Below are 15,943 nucleotides of genomic sequence, written 5' to 3' on the forward strand. Positions count from 1 at the left end.
AATGTGCCAGTTTTAGCCAAAAAGCTACTTTTCAGCTGTTGTCCCTTGGCCAGATGTTAAATTAACCATTAAAACAATTGACATGTAAAATCATAACAGGAGAAAGCACTTACATAGCAATTTCCTACCTTAATGTACAAAGAGCATCACAATTTTCCCTCTTATTCATCCACAGCTGCCCGGTCAGTGCAAGCACCTAAAATTTGACAGCACATAATCAAATTACATTACAGAAGACAGAAGTAAAGCCAGAGGGGATATGATCTGTCGAACACAGACAATATGTTACAGACAATTGTTTGTGTTTCTTCTCATGTAAGCCAGAATTTCATGTGGTTTATTTCATTTATTCACTGCAAAGGATATGGTTTTGGATTGTCTTTTGTTCATGCAGGAGCACAAGCAAAAAAAAAAAAAAAATTATATATATATATATATATATATATATATATACAGTAAGAAATTACACTTGTTCCCAATGTAGTCTGTCTCATTAAATAAGCAGTGGATTGTGACAAAACACTTAACAGAGAATCAAACAAACTGCTACTTACCAGCTTCCTATGACAGTGACTATTGCTGTGATGTTAGGGTTAGTGGTACTGTGACATCCCAAGATACTCTGTTATGGTTATGCAACAAGACACAAAGTAGGACTAAAGATTACTAACTGAAGAGTGACCAATATTATAAGTATCACACTTATAATCAGTCATTATTGGTTGTTACCGGACTATTGCTAAAATGAAGAAACTAAATATTTATTGACATTTTTCACCAGTAATTGTCTGTGGATGCTGCAATAATCAATGTCTGTCTTGTTTCCACATCTCTGTGGAGCTGTTTATATGACATTAGATTACTGACTAAATGTTCACCCACACACAGAGAACTGTAAAATAACTATAAGATTTGTCACAGTTAAAATTACAGGATACTCCACGACTTCTCCCCTGAAGCTGTTACAGGTGTCTGAGTCACACAGTTTGTATTTGGAGGATGTGCTCATACACCACTCCCCCTCTAAGTCTATATTTAGGCCACTCAGAGAGACACATGCAAAGTAATTTTGTTATGTCTCTTTCCTCATTGCGATGTCTCAATCTTACTAATGCAATAATGTGAAAGTATGTTTGTGAATATGCAAAATATGACATATGTAAATCCTCGAACCTCACTCATGTAGTTCAGTAAATGTACGTAGTAAATATACGTAATTACATGCTCACTTGAACTGCCAGATAAAGATTATTTATCTTTATCTGGCAGTATTAACAGTAATACCACTGGTGTTATGGTAATTTTGCCTGCAGCCCGCTGGAGGACTCCTCTGCCCCACAATGCATCTTGATGGTAATGTTTTGGTGACGTCAGGCGTAGCTGGAGGGGATAGCAGCCAGTGGGTGGGCTGGGCTGTGGTCCTGCTTTCAGCCTCTTACGCCGCAAACCACACTAATAACATTATTTAAGGCTAGTGCGCGGATACACAGACACCCCAGGATGAGTTAGAGGCTGCAGTTCGTGTGTGCCAGGTAGGTGGGTGTTTTTTTTCTATCGCTCACTTTGGGCAGCCGTCGCCCGGCTGCCAGGCTGCGCTTTGTTGCTGTACAGCTAGCTTAGCTTGCAGCGCTAACGGGCAGCCGTCTGTCTGACTGGCGCCTCCAAGGCGCCTGTAGACGGTCAATAAAACCGTTTGTTAGCCACAGCAAACAAGCAGGCTTCCAGTCTGTGAGGTTTGCTAAGAAGGAGTCACTGATAACTGCATGTTGATAGACTTCACGTCAAAACCAGGGGCTGTGACATTGACATTTATGGTATTAGCATGCTAGCCTAATTTGTGTTACTGGTTGTTGTTAGTGCAACATTAACTGTTAATCTGCAGAATAGCTACAGTAAAACAGATGTTCCATTTAAAGACATTAGTAGCGATTAGGTTGTTATTCAACAACTAACATGATTACATTACGACAAGGTAAAGAAATTTAAGTATATAACTGACAGTGTAAGTAATATTCTGCTGGTTGTCTTTGAAATGTCTGCATTTTATTAGATAATCCATAATGTGTATCAAGTGAACCTTTGATGAAGCCAAACAGAGGACTCTTTGGGTTCAGCCATTATAAGTTGTAGCTTCCTTTCTGTCTGAAGCCTTGGCAGGATCATCAGAAAATATAGAGGGGCTAAATGTAATTATCCTCTTTGCAAGAGTGTACTCATCTGAACTCTCACTGGCTCCTCTTCCCTCCTTCCCTCCCTCTGTCAGTGCACTGAAACATGGGTCGTTGCAGTGTCTACGTCCTTCTGCTGCTCTTGCTGCAGGCCCTGCAGACATCAGCTGAGGGCTCAGGTATTGTGCTCAATTATCTTTCCACTCCATGTTTTAATGTTTACAGACTGTGATGCATCTTATCAGTTGTCAGGTCTCATTTGCACCCACACCAACCATGAGAAACATATGCACATGGCTGGCAGCTGTTAATTTTTTGTGAGAATTCACAACAAAATAAAATGTAGTCATCACCCATCTTAGTGGCAGCAGGAAGCAGTTCCACGCTAGCTTTTTGAACTTGGGCTGAGTTTTAAGTATTTGTTGCTATCTATGTCATTGGCCCCTAACCTTTTAGGCTTGGAACTCCTTAAAATAAAAGTATGACTACTTGTGACCTCAGCATAGGTCATGTATGTCACCAAGCAATGAGCAGTTCAACCAAAGTGGGATTTTTACCCCTTGGATTGATTTATTTGTAAATAACAAAAAGACAAATATACCTAACTCAGTATGACGGAAGTGCTTTGTTTTTCATTCGCTGTCCACAGTAACTGCAGGGTTGTTCCACAAAGCAAATTGTATTATCTGGGTACCTTTACTGATTAAAAGCTGACATCAAGCAGTATACTGCATTGCACTGTTTGGAAAAGTTGTATCGATCTGTAACATCTCACTAAATCCAGTGTCTATGTGTTTCTATGTACTGCAAAACAGCAAGAGAGTATGTTTAACTTGTATCATCTCCTCCACAGATGGACAGTTGGTGTGTCTATGCGATAGCCCTAAATGCCCCCAGGTCACTCGCTGCCAGGGAACCCGGTGTTTCTCCTCCGTCAAAGTGGACAGCAGCGGGGTGGTGTTTGAGCATGGCTGCCTGAATGGCCCAGAGAAAATCACTTTACATTGCTCCACAGCTCCATCCTTCCACCAAGCCATTTTTTGCTGTTCTGAGTACATGTGCAACGGCAACACGACCAGGAGTTCTCTGATGTCTCTGCTCCGATCTGGTAGGTGGATAGTATCTCATAACATGTTTAATTTCAGCAAAAAAGTGAATTGTCAAATAGAATGATTGTGTTTTGTAGCTATATACAGCCAACAAGACATGTCTTGACATGTATCTTTTCCCTTTCCCCCTCTCACATACTGTGTACTTCCTCTCTTCCCTTGCCCTCAGAAGATGAGCCAGCAGGTGAGCCAGTTCGGTACCGTGTTGAGACCTTAGCTCTCTTCGTACTCGGCCCAGTGGTGGTTCTGGCTCTGCTGTCTGTAGTGTCAGTACTGGCCTGCAGGAGGCTCCACCACGGCCGTCTCCAGAGACTGCAGGAATTTGACACCGAGCAGGGAGCCATAGACGGCCTCATCTCCTCCAATGTGGGAGACAGCACTTTAGCGGTAAGAGTAAAGAGTGGTTCTTGTTGAAACCATGAAAAGGATAAAGGAAAGAGAGATTCCATTTCACATGTTGTGTTCACTTTCTGCCTTGGCAATGTGTATTTTCAAGGTGTTTTTTGCTCAGAGTAAACATCTTCAGTCATATCCCTTGGCTTTCAGTCAAGTTAGGTTGTCTACTGGTTGTAGAGAAGACAAAATAAATTAATTGCATTAATTATGCTGAATACAGTTATTTATGGCTTTTTATGTCTTAATTGAAGCTCTAAGTTTTATTAATATTACATTTACATTTTCTTGGTCCACCAATTTTCCAATGAGAAAGTTAACAATCCTTTCATTTTCTTTTATTCTCCAATGATAAAATCTGTCACATTTTCCCACTCTAATTGATATTTGCAAAATGCTATTGCTCTAAGGTCCTAAATTTCTGTAGTGCAGGAAGATTTTAACATGGATGTAAATATGTAAAGCCTGCACACTGATTGTGTACTTTTTAAAAAGTTTATTTCACAATGTTTTAATCTCAATTGATGCTGAATTCCTGTAGTCTTGCAATTATATTTGATATGTGTATAACTATGCTCCTTCAAAAAATTATGACATGTACAGCTAAACTGATATCTGTCTCTCTCCAGGACCTGTTGGCCCACTCATGTACATCAGGCAGTGGTTCAGGTCTTCCCTTCCTTGTCCAGAGAACTGTGGCCAGGCAGATCAGTCTAGTGGAGTGTGTAGGTAGGTAAAACAGGACTGGACTCAAGTCTTTCTGATTGAGAAACTGGTTGGTTTATTCATTGGCTGATTTAGTTAGAGCCATACTGAGGAAACTCATGTCACAGGCATTGAAATATTTATACAACACACTAACAAAATAATACAGAAATAAATTCAAAAGTAGGCTTCAGCACAGGAAAGCTTGGTTGCACAGAAAGCAAATTGTCTTCAGTAGTTTCCTCGTAATCAGGAAAAAAGGAGTGCACTGTCAGCGTTGTCATTCACACATCCGTCATGCTCAGTTTCATTTTGCTGTTCATATCAGTTTTTTTGAATGACTGTACATATCTATTCTAGGTTGTAACCCGTATTAAGATACAAATCTGACAGCAGTGTCAAACAGATGATGGCAGTGTAACAATAATAGGAGGTCACATCAGTTTGAAACACTCACATAACTCATGTGATTATCAAGTCACCTGTTTGTTCTTTTCATTCTTGTATGGTGTTGATCATGTTGTGTAAAATTTAAACACTTGTCTTAAGTTGGTGAAGTAAAGTTAAGTTTACTCACTGTCATGGCAACTCTGACAAATTTTAATTTGAGTGATCAAATAAAAGTATCTAGGTCAGATGCCTTGGGATCCTGTTTTGTACCACAGTAAGAGAGTACAGTTTGTACCAGTGTGGAATTGAAAAAATGTGGTTTTGTGCTGCTTTGTGCCACTGATGAGAAATCATACTCAGAGCTACTTCAACTACAACATGAGTGTACCCATAAAATAATAGGAAAATAACCCAAAAGCACATTAAATGTGCAGTGTTAACCTTTTTAAAACACACATATCTGTATATTCTCTTCTCTAACTTCCTGTGCTACCATTTCTCATTTTTCTTCATTCATCCCTCTTTTCCAGGCAAGGGAAGGTATGGAGAGGTGTGGCGGGGTCAGTGGCAAGGGGAAAACGTGGCTGTTAAAATCTTCTCCTCAAGAGATGAAAAGTCCTGGTTCAGAGAGACAGAGATCTACAACACAGTGCTGCTAAGACATGAAAACATACTCGGTGAGTCTGTTGCACACGAATGTGAAGTCTTGCAGACTGGAAGTGGAAAATGGGAAGATGATTGAGAAAAAACATTTTTCTCAATCTCAGATACTTTTTCCGTTGCAATTTTTCTCCACTGGATTTATGCCTGTCGGAGAAGATGATTTTTGTTACTAAGAATACAGCTCAGCTATAGAGGAAAACAACAGAGCTTCATTAGACTTGTGAATTACTCATAATAAATATTCTGTGCTAGCTAAAAGGTCTGTCAGGGGTGGTTTCCACTTTGTCTTTTTAAACCACAGCTTCCTTTAATGTCCTTGCATCACATCTTTATGTTTGAAAGCACTGACGCATACAGTGCAGACTTGCAAAAAAAGCTACATCTGTTCATCAATTCAACAAAACAATTCAATAATAATAACAATAAATGCTATCCATGCAAGAGACACTTGACTGACACTGGTATAAATTATATACAGTTTGATGGTCGTCTCTGCTGTCTATCCTCTCAGGCTTCATGGCGTCTGACATGACCTCTCGAAACTCCAGCACCCAGCTGTGGCTCATCACCCATTACCATGAGAACGGTTCACTCTATGACTACTTGCAGCGGGTTGCTGTGGAAACGTCTGAGGGCCTGGCGATGGCAGCATCGATAGCGTGCGGCCTCGTGCACCTGCACACGGAGATCTTCGGCACAGAGGGGAAACCAGCTATCGCACACCGGGACCTGAAGAGCAAAAACATCCTGGTCACAAAGGAGCTGCGCTGCTGCATTGCAGACCTGGGTCAGTCATATTTCTACTCCTGTCTCCTATAAACTTTTACCTCTTTCTTCTCAGGATTCAGAGTTTTATGTCCAATGTTGTATCATATGTGGCACAGAGGCTACCTGCTCAAACTAACATCATTAAACAAAAAAAAATAACATTGGAGACAAAATATTTATGTTTATAGCATCTTTCTAAAGGTATCCTGTGAAGTTATAAACAATTACCAAAATGCATTGTTGTATCCTTGACGACTAACAGTGTACTGGAGGTAAATACTACCCTAAAGCATATTTAGCATACATAGTCTGAATGGGATCTCTCAAACCTGTTTTACCTGGTATGTATTCATGGGCATGTACCACAGTTTCTATTTCAGGACAGATTTTTTGGAAGTCCTTCTACAATACTGCATATTCTTTGCATTTTACAGGACTGGCTGTGACCCACTTCCAGGCTGACAACCTGCTGGATGTGGGCAACAATCCAAAGGTTGGCACTAAGCGCTACATGGCACCTGAAGTGCTGGATGAGACCATTCAGACAGATTGCTTTGATGCCTACAAGAGAGTGGACATCTGGGCCTTTGGACTGGTGCTGTGGGAGATAGCAAGACGCACATACAGCAATGGTGAGTACGTTTCAGCTTGTGAAAGAGTCAGCATGGCTGTTGTATTTTTGTAATCAACTTTAGGCCCTAAGGTTACATTGTGTTTGCTTTAATTTCTGTTATCTCAATTTCTCTTTCCAGGTATTGTTGAGGAGTACAAGCCTCCATTCTATGATCAGGTGCCAAACGACCCCAGCTTTGAGGATATGAGGAAGGTGGTGTGTGTGGAGCAGCAGAGGCCTTTCATTCCTAATCGCTGGTTCTCTGATCCTGTGAGTAAAAATCCTTTTTTACTTCACTTTATTTACCAATGTTAAAGAAATGATCATTCCTGTTCCTCTCTGATGTCAAAATGTAGGTCAGCTTAACATAACAAAAACACTTGTGGCTCAAAAATATCCTTTAAAATAGGCTATTTCTGTAGATTTCTGTGCCTGTTGCTGAACCAAAGTTACCTAAAAATAAATGGCCAAATGTTTTGGGTGTGTGGGAACCTGTGTGTCCTTTTAAGAGAGTGGTTTGCAACGTGGGGATTGTGATCTTCCAAATGGGTCAGAAGACAAATCCGAGGGGGTCACATGATGATTAAACAGACAGGCGAGAATCAAAACCATATTTCTTCTACACATTTTTTTTTCACTTAAACAATTCATATTTTCTAATAAAATACCACAGTTAACATTTTAGGCTTTAAATATGATCTAAACAAAACCGGTGATGGGGAAAAAAGAGGGGGAAATCATTTTGTTTGAACTATTCCAGACTTGTAGACATGACTGCCATTTAAAACAGTTGGGAGCCATTGTTGTAAGGGATACAACTGATTTGATGCTTTTATCAGTGTGTTTTCCAAAATACCAATATGTCAGTGTCAGGCAGGATGTTACTCCCCCTGCTTGAGCTGCAATGATTAATGTCAATTCATTGATTAGTTGATTCAGTCTGATAGTAAATTAAATATTTTGGGGCTTGGACTGATGCTCAGACAAAACAAGACCTTTGATTACGTCACATTTTGTTTTAGGATATTATGATGGACACTAAATTTAATTATCTGCAGATTAATTTATAATGAAAACAATTGTTAGTTCCCTATCTTTTCACGTTTTTGGAGAAACAGTTGAAAGGTTAACAGGAAGACCTCTTTGATTGAAGTATTTGGATGTTGGAGATACAAAATCTAGTTAGTACTTTAACGAATTTGTTATGATGTCAGCCTCGTGGATATTTACAGCTGCAGCTGTAAAATGATAAACAAGGTATGATATTGGTACCAATGCTAGTGGGATAGCTGTACCCTGCTAATACCCAGAATGCCTTTTTACATCTAAAAGCTCCTGCAGTCACATTGATTGCAGAGTTTCTCGTCACTGTGGGTGTATTGTTGCCTGACTCATTTCTTTTCTCATCCTCTTCACTGTCTGTTTCTTTCTCTGTCAGACCCTCTCTGCCCTGGTAAAACTGATGAAGGAGTGTTGGTACCAGAACCCCTCAGCCAGGCTAACAGCACTGCGCATTAAGAAGACCCTGGACAAGATTCACAGCTCTCTGGAGAAGGGTAAGGAGTCGTGAGAGAGAGAGAGGAGCTTCAGAGGCAGCTGCCTGATGTCAGGGATCGGCTTAGAGAAGAGCCACATGTTTATTAAACGACAAAGGGCGATAAGGGGAATGGACAGAGGACGGGAGGAAAAGAATTGTTCAAGTTTCATCCAGCCTCATCCTTCTCTTGCTCTCTCACTTTCTTTCGTTTTCTGTGGTTGCCCCCCCCCCCCCCCGACATCCCCCTCTCTGACTCAAAGCCCATGCAGACATTTGGACTTGTCCTGTCTGAAAAAGCCAGCCCTTGCTACGGGACACAAACCTGTTGCCAATGTGTTCGCACTGACCTGAACTGTGGACTGTTACTGAGTATGAAGAACATGGATGGCATATTGTAGTACCCCAATGCTTTAATGCCCATTTAAGACTGCTCTGGGTTCAGCCTTCACACACACACACAAATACACACACGAAACACTACATATTTGAGTACATTTGAGTCTCTAAAAATTAAATTTCTGATCCCCAGCCACTGGTTTTGGCATGCGGTCGTGGAATTTTGCTCAGAGACAATCAGAAATATTTCACTCAATTAGCTTTATGAGAACATGCCACACACACACACACACACACACACACACAAATACTTAAACTTACAAAAGGAAAAGAGCCAATAGAAACAAATTGTTTTTAAACTTTTTAAATATAGTATGATATTTATATATTAAATCTCCACTGCTACTACACTACTGAAGATATGTAAGACTAATATACGATGGCGTGTGAAATGGACTGTATACATATATAGGCACTGACTCTACTGGACTTTATGTACCCACATTGTCATTATTGGAGCTAGTAGGAAATTAATTGTTGAGAAATAGTTGAAAAGCTTTTTGGAAAAGATTTTGTTGTTTGGAAAAAACAGGGATGAAACACTACAGATATTACATGTTTATTCTGGAGGTTCCTGGAGTAGACACACAGTAAGTACCTGCCAATAGGAATTAGTCTGTATCTTATAATAAGAATATGAAGTTAACTGATCCTCTCTGTCTGGCCAACTTCATAAACTCACTGTGGCTGATCTAATAAAGTCTTCTGTGCAAGCAGAGAGGAATCAAGGAAGACCTGTTTGTCGTAGAGCTGATGTTTGTTTGTTGTTTTTTTTTTTTTTTTTTTTAAAGATACTGGAGGTGAAGTCTTTTTCTGTAGCGAGCTGGGCCTCCATTTACTCCTCGTCTCCCATCATGCCACACTGTACAAGTTGCCTGAGTGATGAAAATACAAATTCAAATACAAATTCATTTGGAAATGGTTTAATTCAGGATTCGTTTTAGAACTGATACAGTTGCCTAGGCATGTGGTTACAAATGATTATGTTCACAAATGCTGGGTTTGTTTTGGAAAAAAAAAAAATGTTGCTTTGTCTTTTTTATATGTAATAAAACATTTACTGCATTCTTGCTTAACTATTAGCTGATGTGTTATAATTTTGATATATTTTTTTTTTATAATTTAACATATTTCTTCAGGTAAAATTTGCAAGGATAGATTCTGGCCATTAAATATGCTTCCAGTGCAAAAATGTATTCCAAAGTTTACCTGAAGTTAATTGGGTAGTCCATATTTAGAGACTTTATAGTACACATTTCACTGTTTCCCCAAAGTGTTTCCTTGCTGAGCTGCAGTGGAAGAATAGTACCTATAAGGCTGAATTTTATATTTAAAAGACTATAGACTTTGAAAGCAATACACTTGATTTTCCTGACCAAGTCTGCTGAATTATCATAATTGAAGATAAACTTTTGAATGCATTTTTACTCTGAATGAGGACTGTGGATTTTGTCCTGTAATAAACATTGAAAGCTCATTGGAGACGGATCTTTTAATGGCCAGTATGAACAAGAGGAAAAATTCCAGCAATCAAAACCTGTTTCAGTATTCATGTTGGCACCTCACTATTATTTTAAGACAGACTTGAAAAACTGAACCTATCCTTTACAGCTTGAACCTTCCCTGTACGATAGTCTTCATGTACTGAAGTCAAAATTGTTCATACTGAAATGCTCGACTCTACTACATGGGCTGCATTTTAAGAATATATCGACTGTGACATGAACAGAGCTAACCACCAGTTACAGATCGCAACTTTAAGTAATTACACAACTTTAAGATGCTCAAGAAGATATAGTTTATCCAAACACTAATAATTGTCTGTCTTCCCTCTCACAGCTACCAGCAGCCTCACCAACGCCTACTGTCATCCATCATGATCATTCACTAGCTTCCTCTCAGCAATAATGAAAGATGCTCTGTGCTGTTTCATCTATGATGTAAAGTGTCCTTAATTTAAGATCTAATATTTTTTTATAAGCTAAAGCTACTCTGTGAGTAGCAGAGGTAGTTGGAAATGTTTGGTTGTAACTTCACTTGGAATATTTTAAGTTGAGAGACTGCTACAAAGTGAGCAGTCTAACATGGATGTCATTCTGAGAGTAATGCTTTGTGCACATGGAAATGAAACTAATTTGTAAAACATGTAAAAAAAACAGATCTTACTAAGTGTTGCCTGGCGAATGCCTCTTGTTATGCAAAACCTGCAGCTCTGCACTAAATGTGTGAAAAAGGAACTACAGGAGAGCGCATGAGCTGGCATAAAAACCATGTGGCAATTAGGCTGGAGTTAGAGCTCCTGCATGAGCTCTCTGTGCATTCCCCACCTACCCCACAGCAGGAGACAGTCATTTCAGGTTGTCTGGTAAAGTCTTGTATGGGTTGAGAATGCCTTTGGGGTCCAGCATGGCCTTGATGTTACCCATGAGAGCCACAGCCTGGCTGGGTTTACTGTAGTAGATGTAGTTCCTTTTCTTCAGGCCCAGTCCGTGCTCAGCACTGATGCTGCCCTGGCAGCTGGCCGTCCACTCATAGACAAACGGCTCGATGGCAGCAAGGAGAGAAGGGTCTTTGGCAGGAGAGGTGATGTTTAGGTGGAGGTTACCATCACCTACAGGAGGAGGTTGTGAGAGATTTGGTGTCAGTGAGGTGACGGGAGTAAGGGAAGTGAAAATAACAAATCTTATCTCCTGCAGACTTTTCTTTCTTTTCATGATCTGGTCTTACCTACATGTCCGTATCCCACCACACTCTTGGCCCGGTCCCCCAGGTGTGCCCTCATGTCTGTCACCAGCTGGTAGATCCGCTCCACGGGAAGCGAGATGTCATACTTGTATGTGAAGCCATCATGAGTCAGCGCCTCCGTGACACGTTCACGCATTGACCACAGGGTCTGAGCAGTTGGAAATGAAAAAGTTGAGAACTATTAAGTAACGAGTCCTTGTATGAGATTGAAAGCTAAAAAGGATAAGGTTGGTGATATTCTATATTTTTGTTGTCCCTTAAAAAAGACCAAAAACCACTACTCCATTTTCATATTCTGTTTGTATCAGCTGCTCAGGGACTAAACCAAAAAATAAAAATAAATACATTTTATTGGAAACTATTCTCAGCTGTTAATTCAGGGCTGTGCAGAGGGTTGGTGCAAAATAAACAACAGTGCCTATGTTCATGGTGGCTGTGTTCACCTGGCTCAATGTTGTGGCTCACTGGTGAGTTGAAATAGTTTCTGGGCAACAATGACAATGCTTGTTAGTTGGGTGGATTGGTTTTGGTCTTTTAATGGGATTTGTTGATTATTGCAAAAATACAGAATATCACCAGGTAAGACACTATGAAGTGGAGTTACCTTTATTTTTGACTCCTCAGTTGCCACAGTTCCGTCAGTGACCAATGATGATGTCATTGCCTCCTCTAGAAAGTTGTGGAGTTTCTCTCCATCATGTGTCGGGTCAGATCCAGATGTTTCTATGACAACATAGAATGGGCATTCTGCAGGATGGAGAGGAAAGCCTGTGTGTTAGATTGTGTAAGTAATACATAATAAACTAATATATTGATTTATATAAACTAATATGAGGCTTGTAGCACACTACAATCAAGTTATAAGTGAACTTAAGTGTTTAACTATAACCCCTTCATGTGAAGCATTCGTAACTGATGTACAATGAGAGACAATATACTTAGCTTTTAAACTTTAGCTGATAAAGAACACAAGATGTGGCTGAAAGCTCTGAGAAGAAATCTAGTAAGTTCACCTTGAGTGAAGACTTTGTCACACTCCTGTTTTCAGTCTCAAGAACGCATCTTTGAACGCACTGATAAATAGTTTCAAACCTGCCATGAATGATCTGTAAACATGTATGAACAGTTCATAAATGCTTTATAACACACTGTCAGGATTTATTTGTATGTAATCATATCAGTAAATATAGTTACATCTATGTTGCACTGTGTTATTAACCATTCATTATCTGCTTCAACACCAGTTACAGATGCATCATAGGAAGAGTTACAGTTGTTAACAAGTACGTAATAAATAATAGACACTTAAGGACACTGTCCTTATACTGTATGTGCTTACAGCTATAGTATCACAAGTGTTTGTATACTGCTTTTAAAATGCTAATTAAGGTGTGTGTGTGTGCCTACCAGAAATGGGATTGGGTAGTTTGAGGTGCGTGTTCAGCAGTCTCATACATTCACTGTCCAGGAACTCAAAGGCTGACAGGATTTCTCCCAGCATGCCTCTGCAGAGCTGAAATGTCTGCAGCAGTTGCTCGAAGGTCTCACAGCCTAATGACATGTACAGGTGACGGAATGATCAACTAGTCCAATTTAGCTGCTAACCTACAAAAACAAACTCATCTAGATCTCAAAGAACTTAATTGCATTGTTCAGTACACTGTTGCTACCCTCGGATCTGAGAGGCAAGGAGAAAAACCTACCCAGGAAAACGACGTTGACAGATTTGGGTTTCCGTGGACAAAGGATAGAGACTGCTGTAATGACCCCCAGTGTACCCTCGGACCCTATAAAGAGCTGTTTGAGATCATATCCAGTATTATCTTTCCGCAGCGTGGCCAAGCAGTCCAGCACCCGTCCATCTGCCAACACCTGTATACGTCACATACATAAACATAAAATCAATGATTTTATCCTTTCACTAATCACAATCATGCCATCTCACACTTTTCCTCTGTGATTTTAACACAACACTTGCTGTTGAAGATTGTAAAAGTACCTCAGTTATTAACGCCACTCACCACTTCGAGACCCAGCACAGTCCCATGTAAGGAGCCGTATCGCAGCAGCCGCAGCCCACCTGCATTAGTTGCCACGTTGCCCCCAATTTGGCAACTGCCTTTTGCCCCAAGGTCTAGTGGCATGATGTAGTCTCTCTCCTCCAGGTAGAGAGACAAGTTCTCCAGGACACAGCCTGCCTGGCAGGTCAGAATACCTGAAAAACAGAGGAAGAGGATCTCAGAATTATTCAAATTGTAATAGTAGTAGTAGTTTTTAGAAATGCAAACAGCTCATTTTGATTAAACCTAAGAATTTCTGGACTTACCGGAGATGCTATCAAAGGTAAGAATGTTGTTCATAAGAGCAGTGGAGAGGATGATCTCATCATAGACTGGGACGCTGCCCCCAACCAGCCCAGTGTTGCCTCCTTGAGGGTTCACTGCCAGGTTACGACTGTTACAGTAGCTACAGGAAGGGAAACAAAAACACTTAAACACTTGACTTATGTGTCTATCAAGTCTTCTTCCCATCATTTGTTCTTTACCTGAGAATCTGAGAAACTTCCTCTGTTGTCTGGGGTCTCAACAACACTTCACTGGAACCTTCAGAAGAAGTGGAAAATGTAATATGTCAGTTCTTTAATGTGAAAATTCATCCTAACGTGGAATGAGCTGGATTCAGTTCCACCCATCACCTCTCACTGTTCTGAGCCAGTCCACATTACTCGACTCCAGCAGGTCTGGGTCAGTGATGGTCCTGCCCGGTAGGATCTTCCTGAAGAAGACCAAATCCTCCTGAGTTACTCTGGAAAAAGGCAGCCTGTCTGGGGCTGCAGCGGGAGATGGCTTGGGCCCACCTGACCCAGCATGTAGCTTACGAGTAGAGGCTACAAACCGCCCTGAGCTGCAGGCGAGAAATGGACTGTGGCGGTCTACAGGCAGAAGTCTGGTTGTGGCTGTAGATGAGAGGGTGCTGCGGGGGCTGAGATGTCGGAGAGCTGTCCACAGTTTTGGTGTTCTTTGGAAAATCCCCGCCATGACTGGACAGATAACACGAAGAGACAGCAAAACAGGCTGCAGAAAAAAAAAAGAGAAGAGGATGAAACTCAAGTCTGCTGCCACAAGACAGAAACTGTTTCTGTGCAACAGGTATTCTTATTCTTATTATCATGTCTCTTCTCATCTGTCAGCTTTGTATTTAGCAAGCAGCTGAGAAACTGAGGATGTCAAACATTGCTATAGAAAATTTCCTTTGATAATGTTACTTACAGGTGTGGACACAAACTGTAAGCAAGTAAAATAAATAAATAAATAAATAAATAAATGAATAAATAAGCAGAATGTGGGATTGTTAATTATAGTACTGAGCCTGCATTAGACACACATACTTTATTTCACTCAATAACGCCAGCTCTTATTGTCTATTTACGTATTTGTTTCTTATAACTGTTTCCACAAGTTGCAGGTAGAAATGTCTCCTCATACTTTCTGCGTCTTTTTTGTTGCAATGAAGGAAGAAAAGACGTTTGCAAAGCCGCTTCCCTTATGCAAACTACTAGAAAACGGACCGCTTCTGGGATAAGATCTATAGCTGCTCCGCTCTTACCATCACAATGACCTGTTCATTTCTGGAAAAACATGCCTTGCACCAGACGAAGCTGAAACGTCAGTTAGCTTAGCTCGATTAGCGCACTGTTTGACAAAGAGTTAGCGAGCAACATCCGCAGATACTCACCACAAACGCTCACTTAACAGCCCGCATCTTTCTGTCCATGCGTCTTTTATCGTGCCATATCTTGGTGTGAAATCCGTCACAAAGTTCAAGGCCAGTGAAGTTACTTAAAGATGTCACATTCAGTGTTTACAACTAGCACGACAAGCCGGTAGCCGCTGGAGTTGACGGCGGTGAAAGGTCGCGGAGGAGAGAATGGACCAATCAGAGGGCTTCTTACTTTCAGTTTGAACCAATAGGCGGCAACCTTTCTATTGCACAGCCAATGAGGACTGCGGTAAGTAAAGAAAATAGTTTTTTACTCTTCTCACATTAATCAGCCTGGAAACCAATTAATCTGTGCTTTGGTTTTGTTGGAAAAGGTTTAACCGAACTTCACTTCACTTTTTATTTATTGTATATATAAAATATGTCTGGCAGATCTACTGTGATTAAATACATACTGACAGCTACCATTGAAACACATGGGAGATAAGTAAGATTTTTATATTGAGTTTTACTAATTTTGTTACTATATATATATTTTTAATTTGCACTTACTCACATTTTTTAAATTTTGGTATAGACCACCACAATGACTAACAACCTACTGGATTTGACATTTTAGGGCACCCACCCTTTACACAGTACCATTTAACAACTTTTCATTACTTATATTTTTAAGCTTTGTTAAGTTTGTATGATAAAAAGAGATTTGAGATACTGGCGTCTTAGACCACTAACT

At 40.3% G+C, this 15,943-nt stretch overlaps 2 protein-coding genes across 5 annotated transcripts; one reads left to right on the top strand and one right to left on the bottom strand.

Annotated features, from left to right (window-relative positions):
- Window positions 1-1,356: 1,356 nt before the first annotated feature.
- acvr1l (activin A receptor, type 1 like) lies at window positions 1,357-9,818 on the top strand. 2 transcript variants are annotated; one of them, XM_071497752.1, is made up of 10 exons: window positions 1,357-1,532; window positions 2,264-2,347; window positions 3,022-3,276; window positions 3,447-3,664; window positions 4,300-4,399; window positions 5,296-5,442; window positions 5,940-6,215; window positions 6,631-6,828; window positions 6,949-7,079; window positions 8,248-9,818. In XM_071497752.1, the coding sequence occupies exons 2-10, from the start codon at window positions 2,275-2,277 to the stop codon at window positions 8,377-8,379; spliced, it is 1,530 nt and encodes a 509-aa protein (XP_071353853.1). In that variant the 5' UTR covers window positions 1,357-1,532; window positions 2,264-2,274; the 3' UTR covers window positions 8,380-9,818. The 2 variants fall into 2 exon arrangements, with proteins under 2 accessions (XP_071353853.1, XP_071353854.1); XM_071497753.1 differs by having other exon boundaries at window positions 1,390-1,532; window positions 3,450-3,664.
- On the bottom strand, window positions 4,428-15,379 carry d2hgdh (D-2-hydroxyglutarate dehydrogenase). Of its 3 annotated transcripts, none has more exons than XM_071497749.1 (11): window positions 15,223-15,379; window positions 14,183-14,561; window positions 14,033-14,090; window positions 13,814-13,953; window positions 13,509-13,702; window positions 13,191-13,359; window positions 12,895-13,038; window positions 12,092-12,234; window positions 11,470-11,635; window positions 11,074-11,353; window positions 4,428-6,157 (listed from the first exon to the last, which is right to left on the bottom strand). In XM_071497749.1, the coding sequence occupies exons 2-10, from the start codon at window positions 14,523-14,525 to the stop codon at window positions 11,091-11,093; spliced, it is 1,620 nt and encodes a 539-aa protein (XP_071353850.1). In that variant the 5' UTR covers window positions 14,526-14,561; window positions 15,223-15,379; the 3' UTR covers window positions 4,428-6,157; window positions 11,074-11,090. The 3 variants fall into 3 exon arrangements, with proteins under 3 accessions (XP_071353850.1, XP_071353851.1, XP_071353849.1); XM_071497750.1 differs by lacking the exon at window positions 4,428-6,157 and adding an exon at window positions 9,288-9,617 and having other exon boundaries at window positions 15,223-15,361; XM_071497748.1 differs by lacking the exon at window positions 4,428-6,157 and having other exon boundaries at window positions 9,288-11,353.
- Window positions 15,380-15,943: the final 564 nt, after the last annotated feature.

The sequence above is a fragment of the Trachinotus anak genome, unplaced genomic scaffold, assembly GCF_046630095.1.
Source record: "Trachinotus anak isolate AG129_WGS33_773 ecotype Australia unplaced genomic scaffold, CSIRO_AGI_Tana_v1 ptg000015l, whole genome shotgun sequence".
Classification (NCBI taxonomy): domain Eukaryota; kingdom Metazoa; phylum Chordata; class Actinopteri; order Carangiformes; family Carangidae; genus Trachinotus; species Trachinotus anak.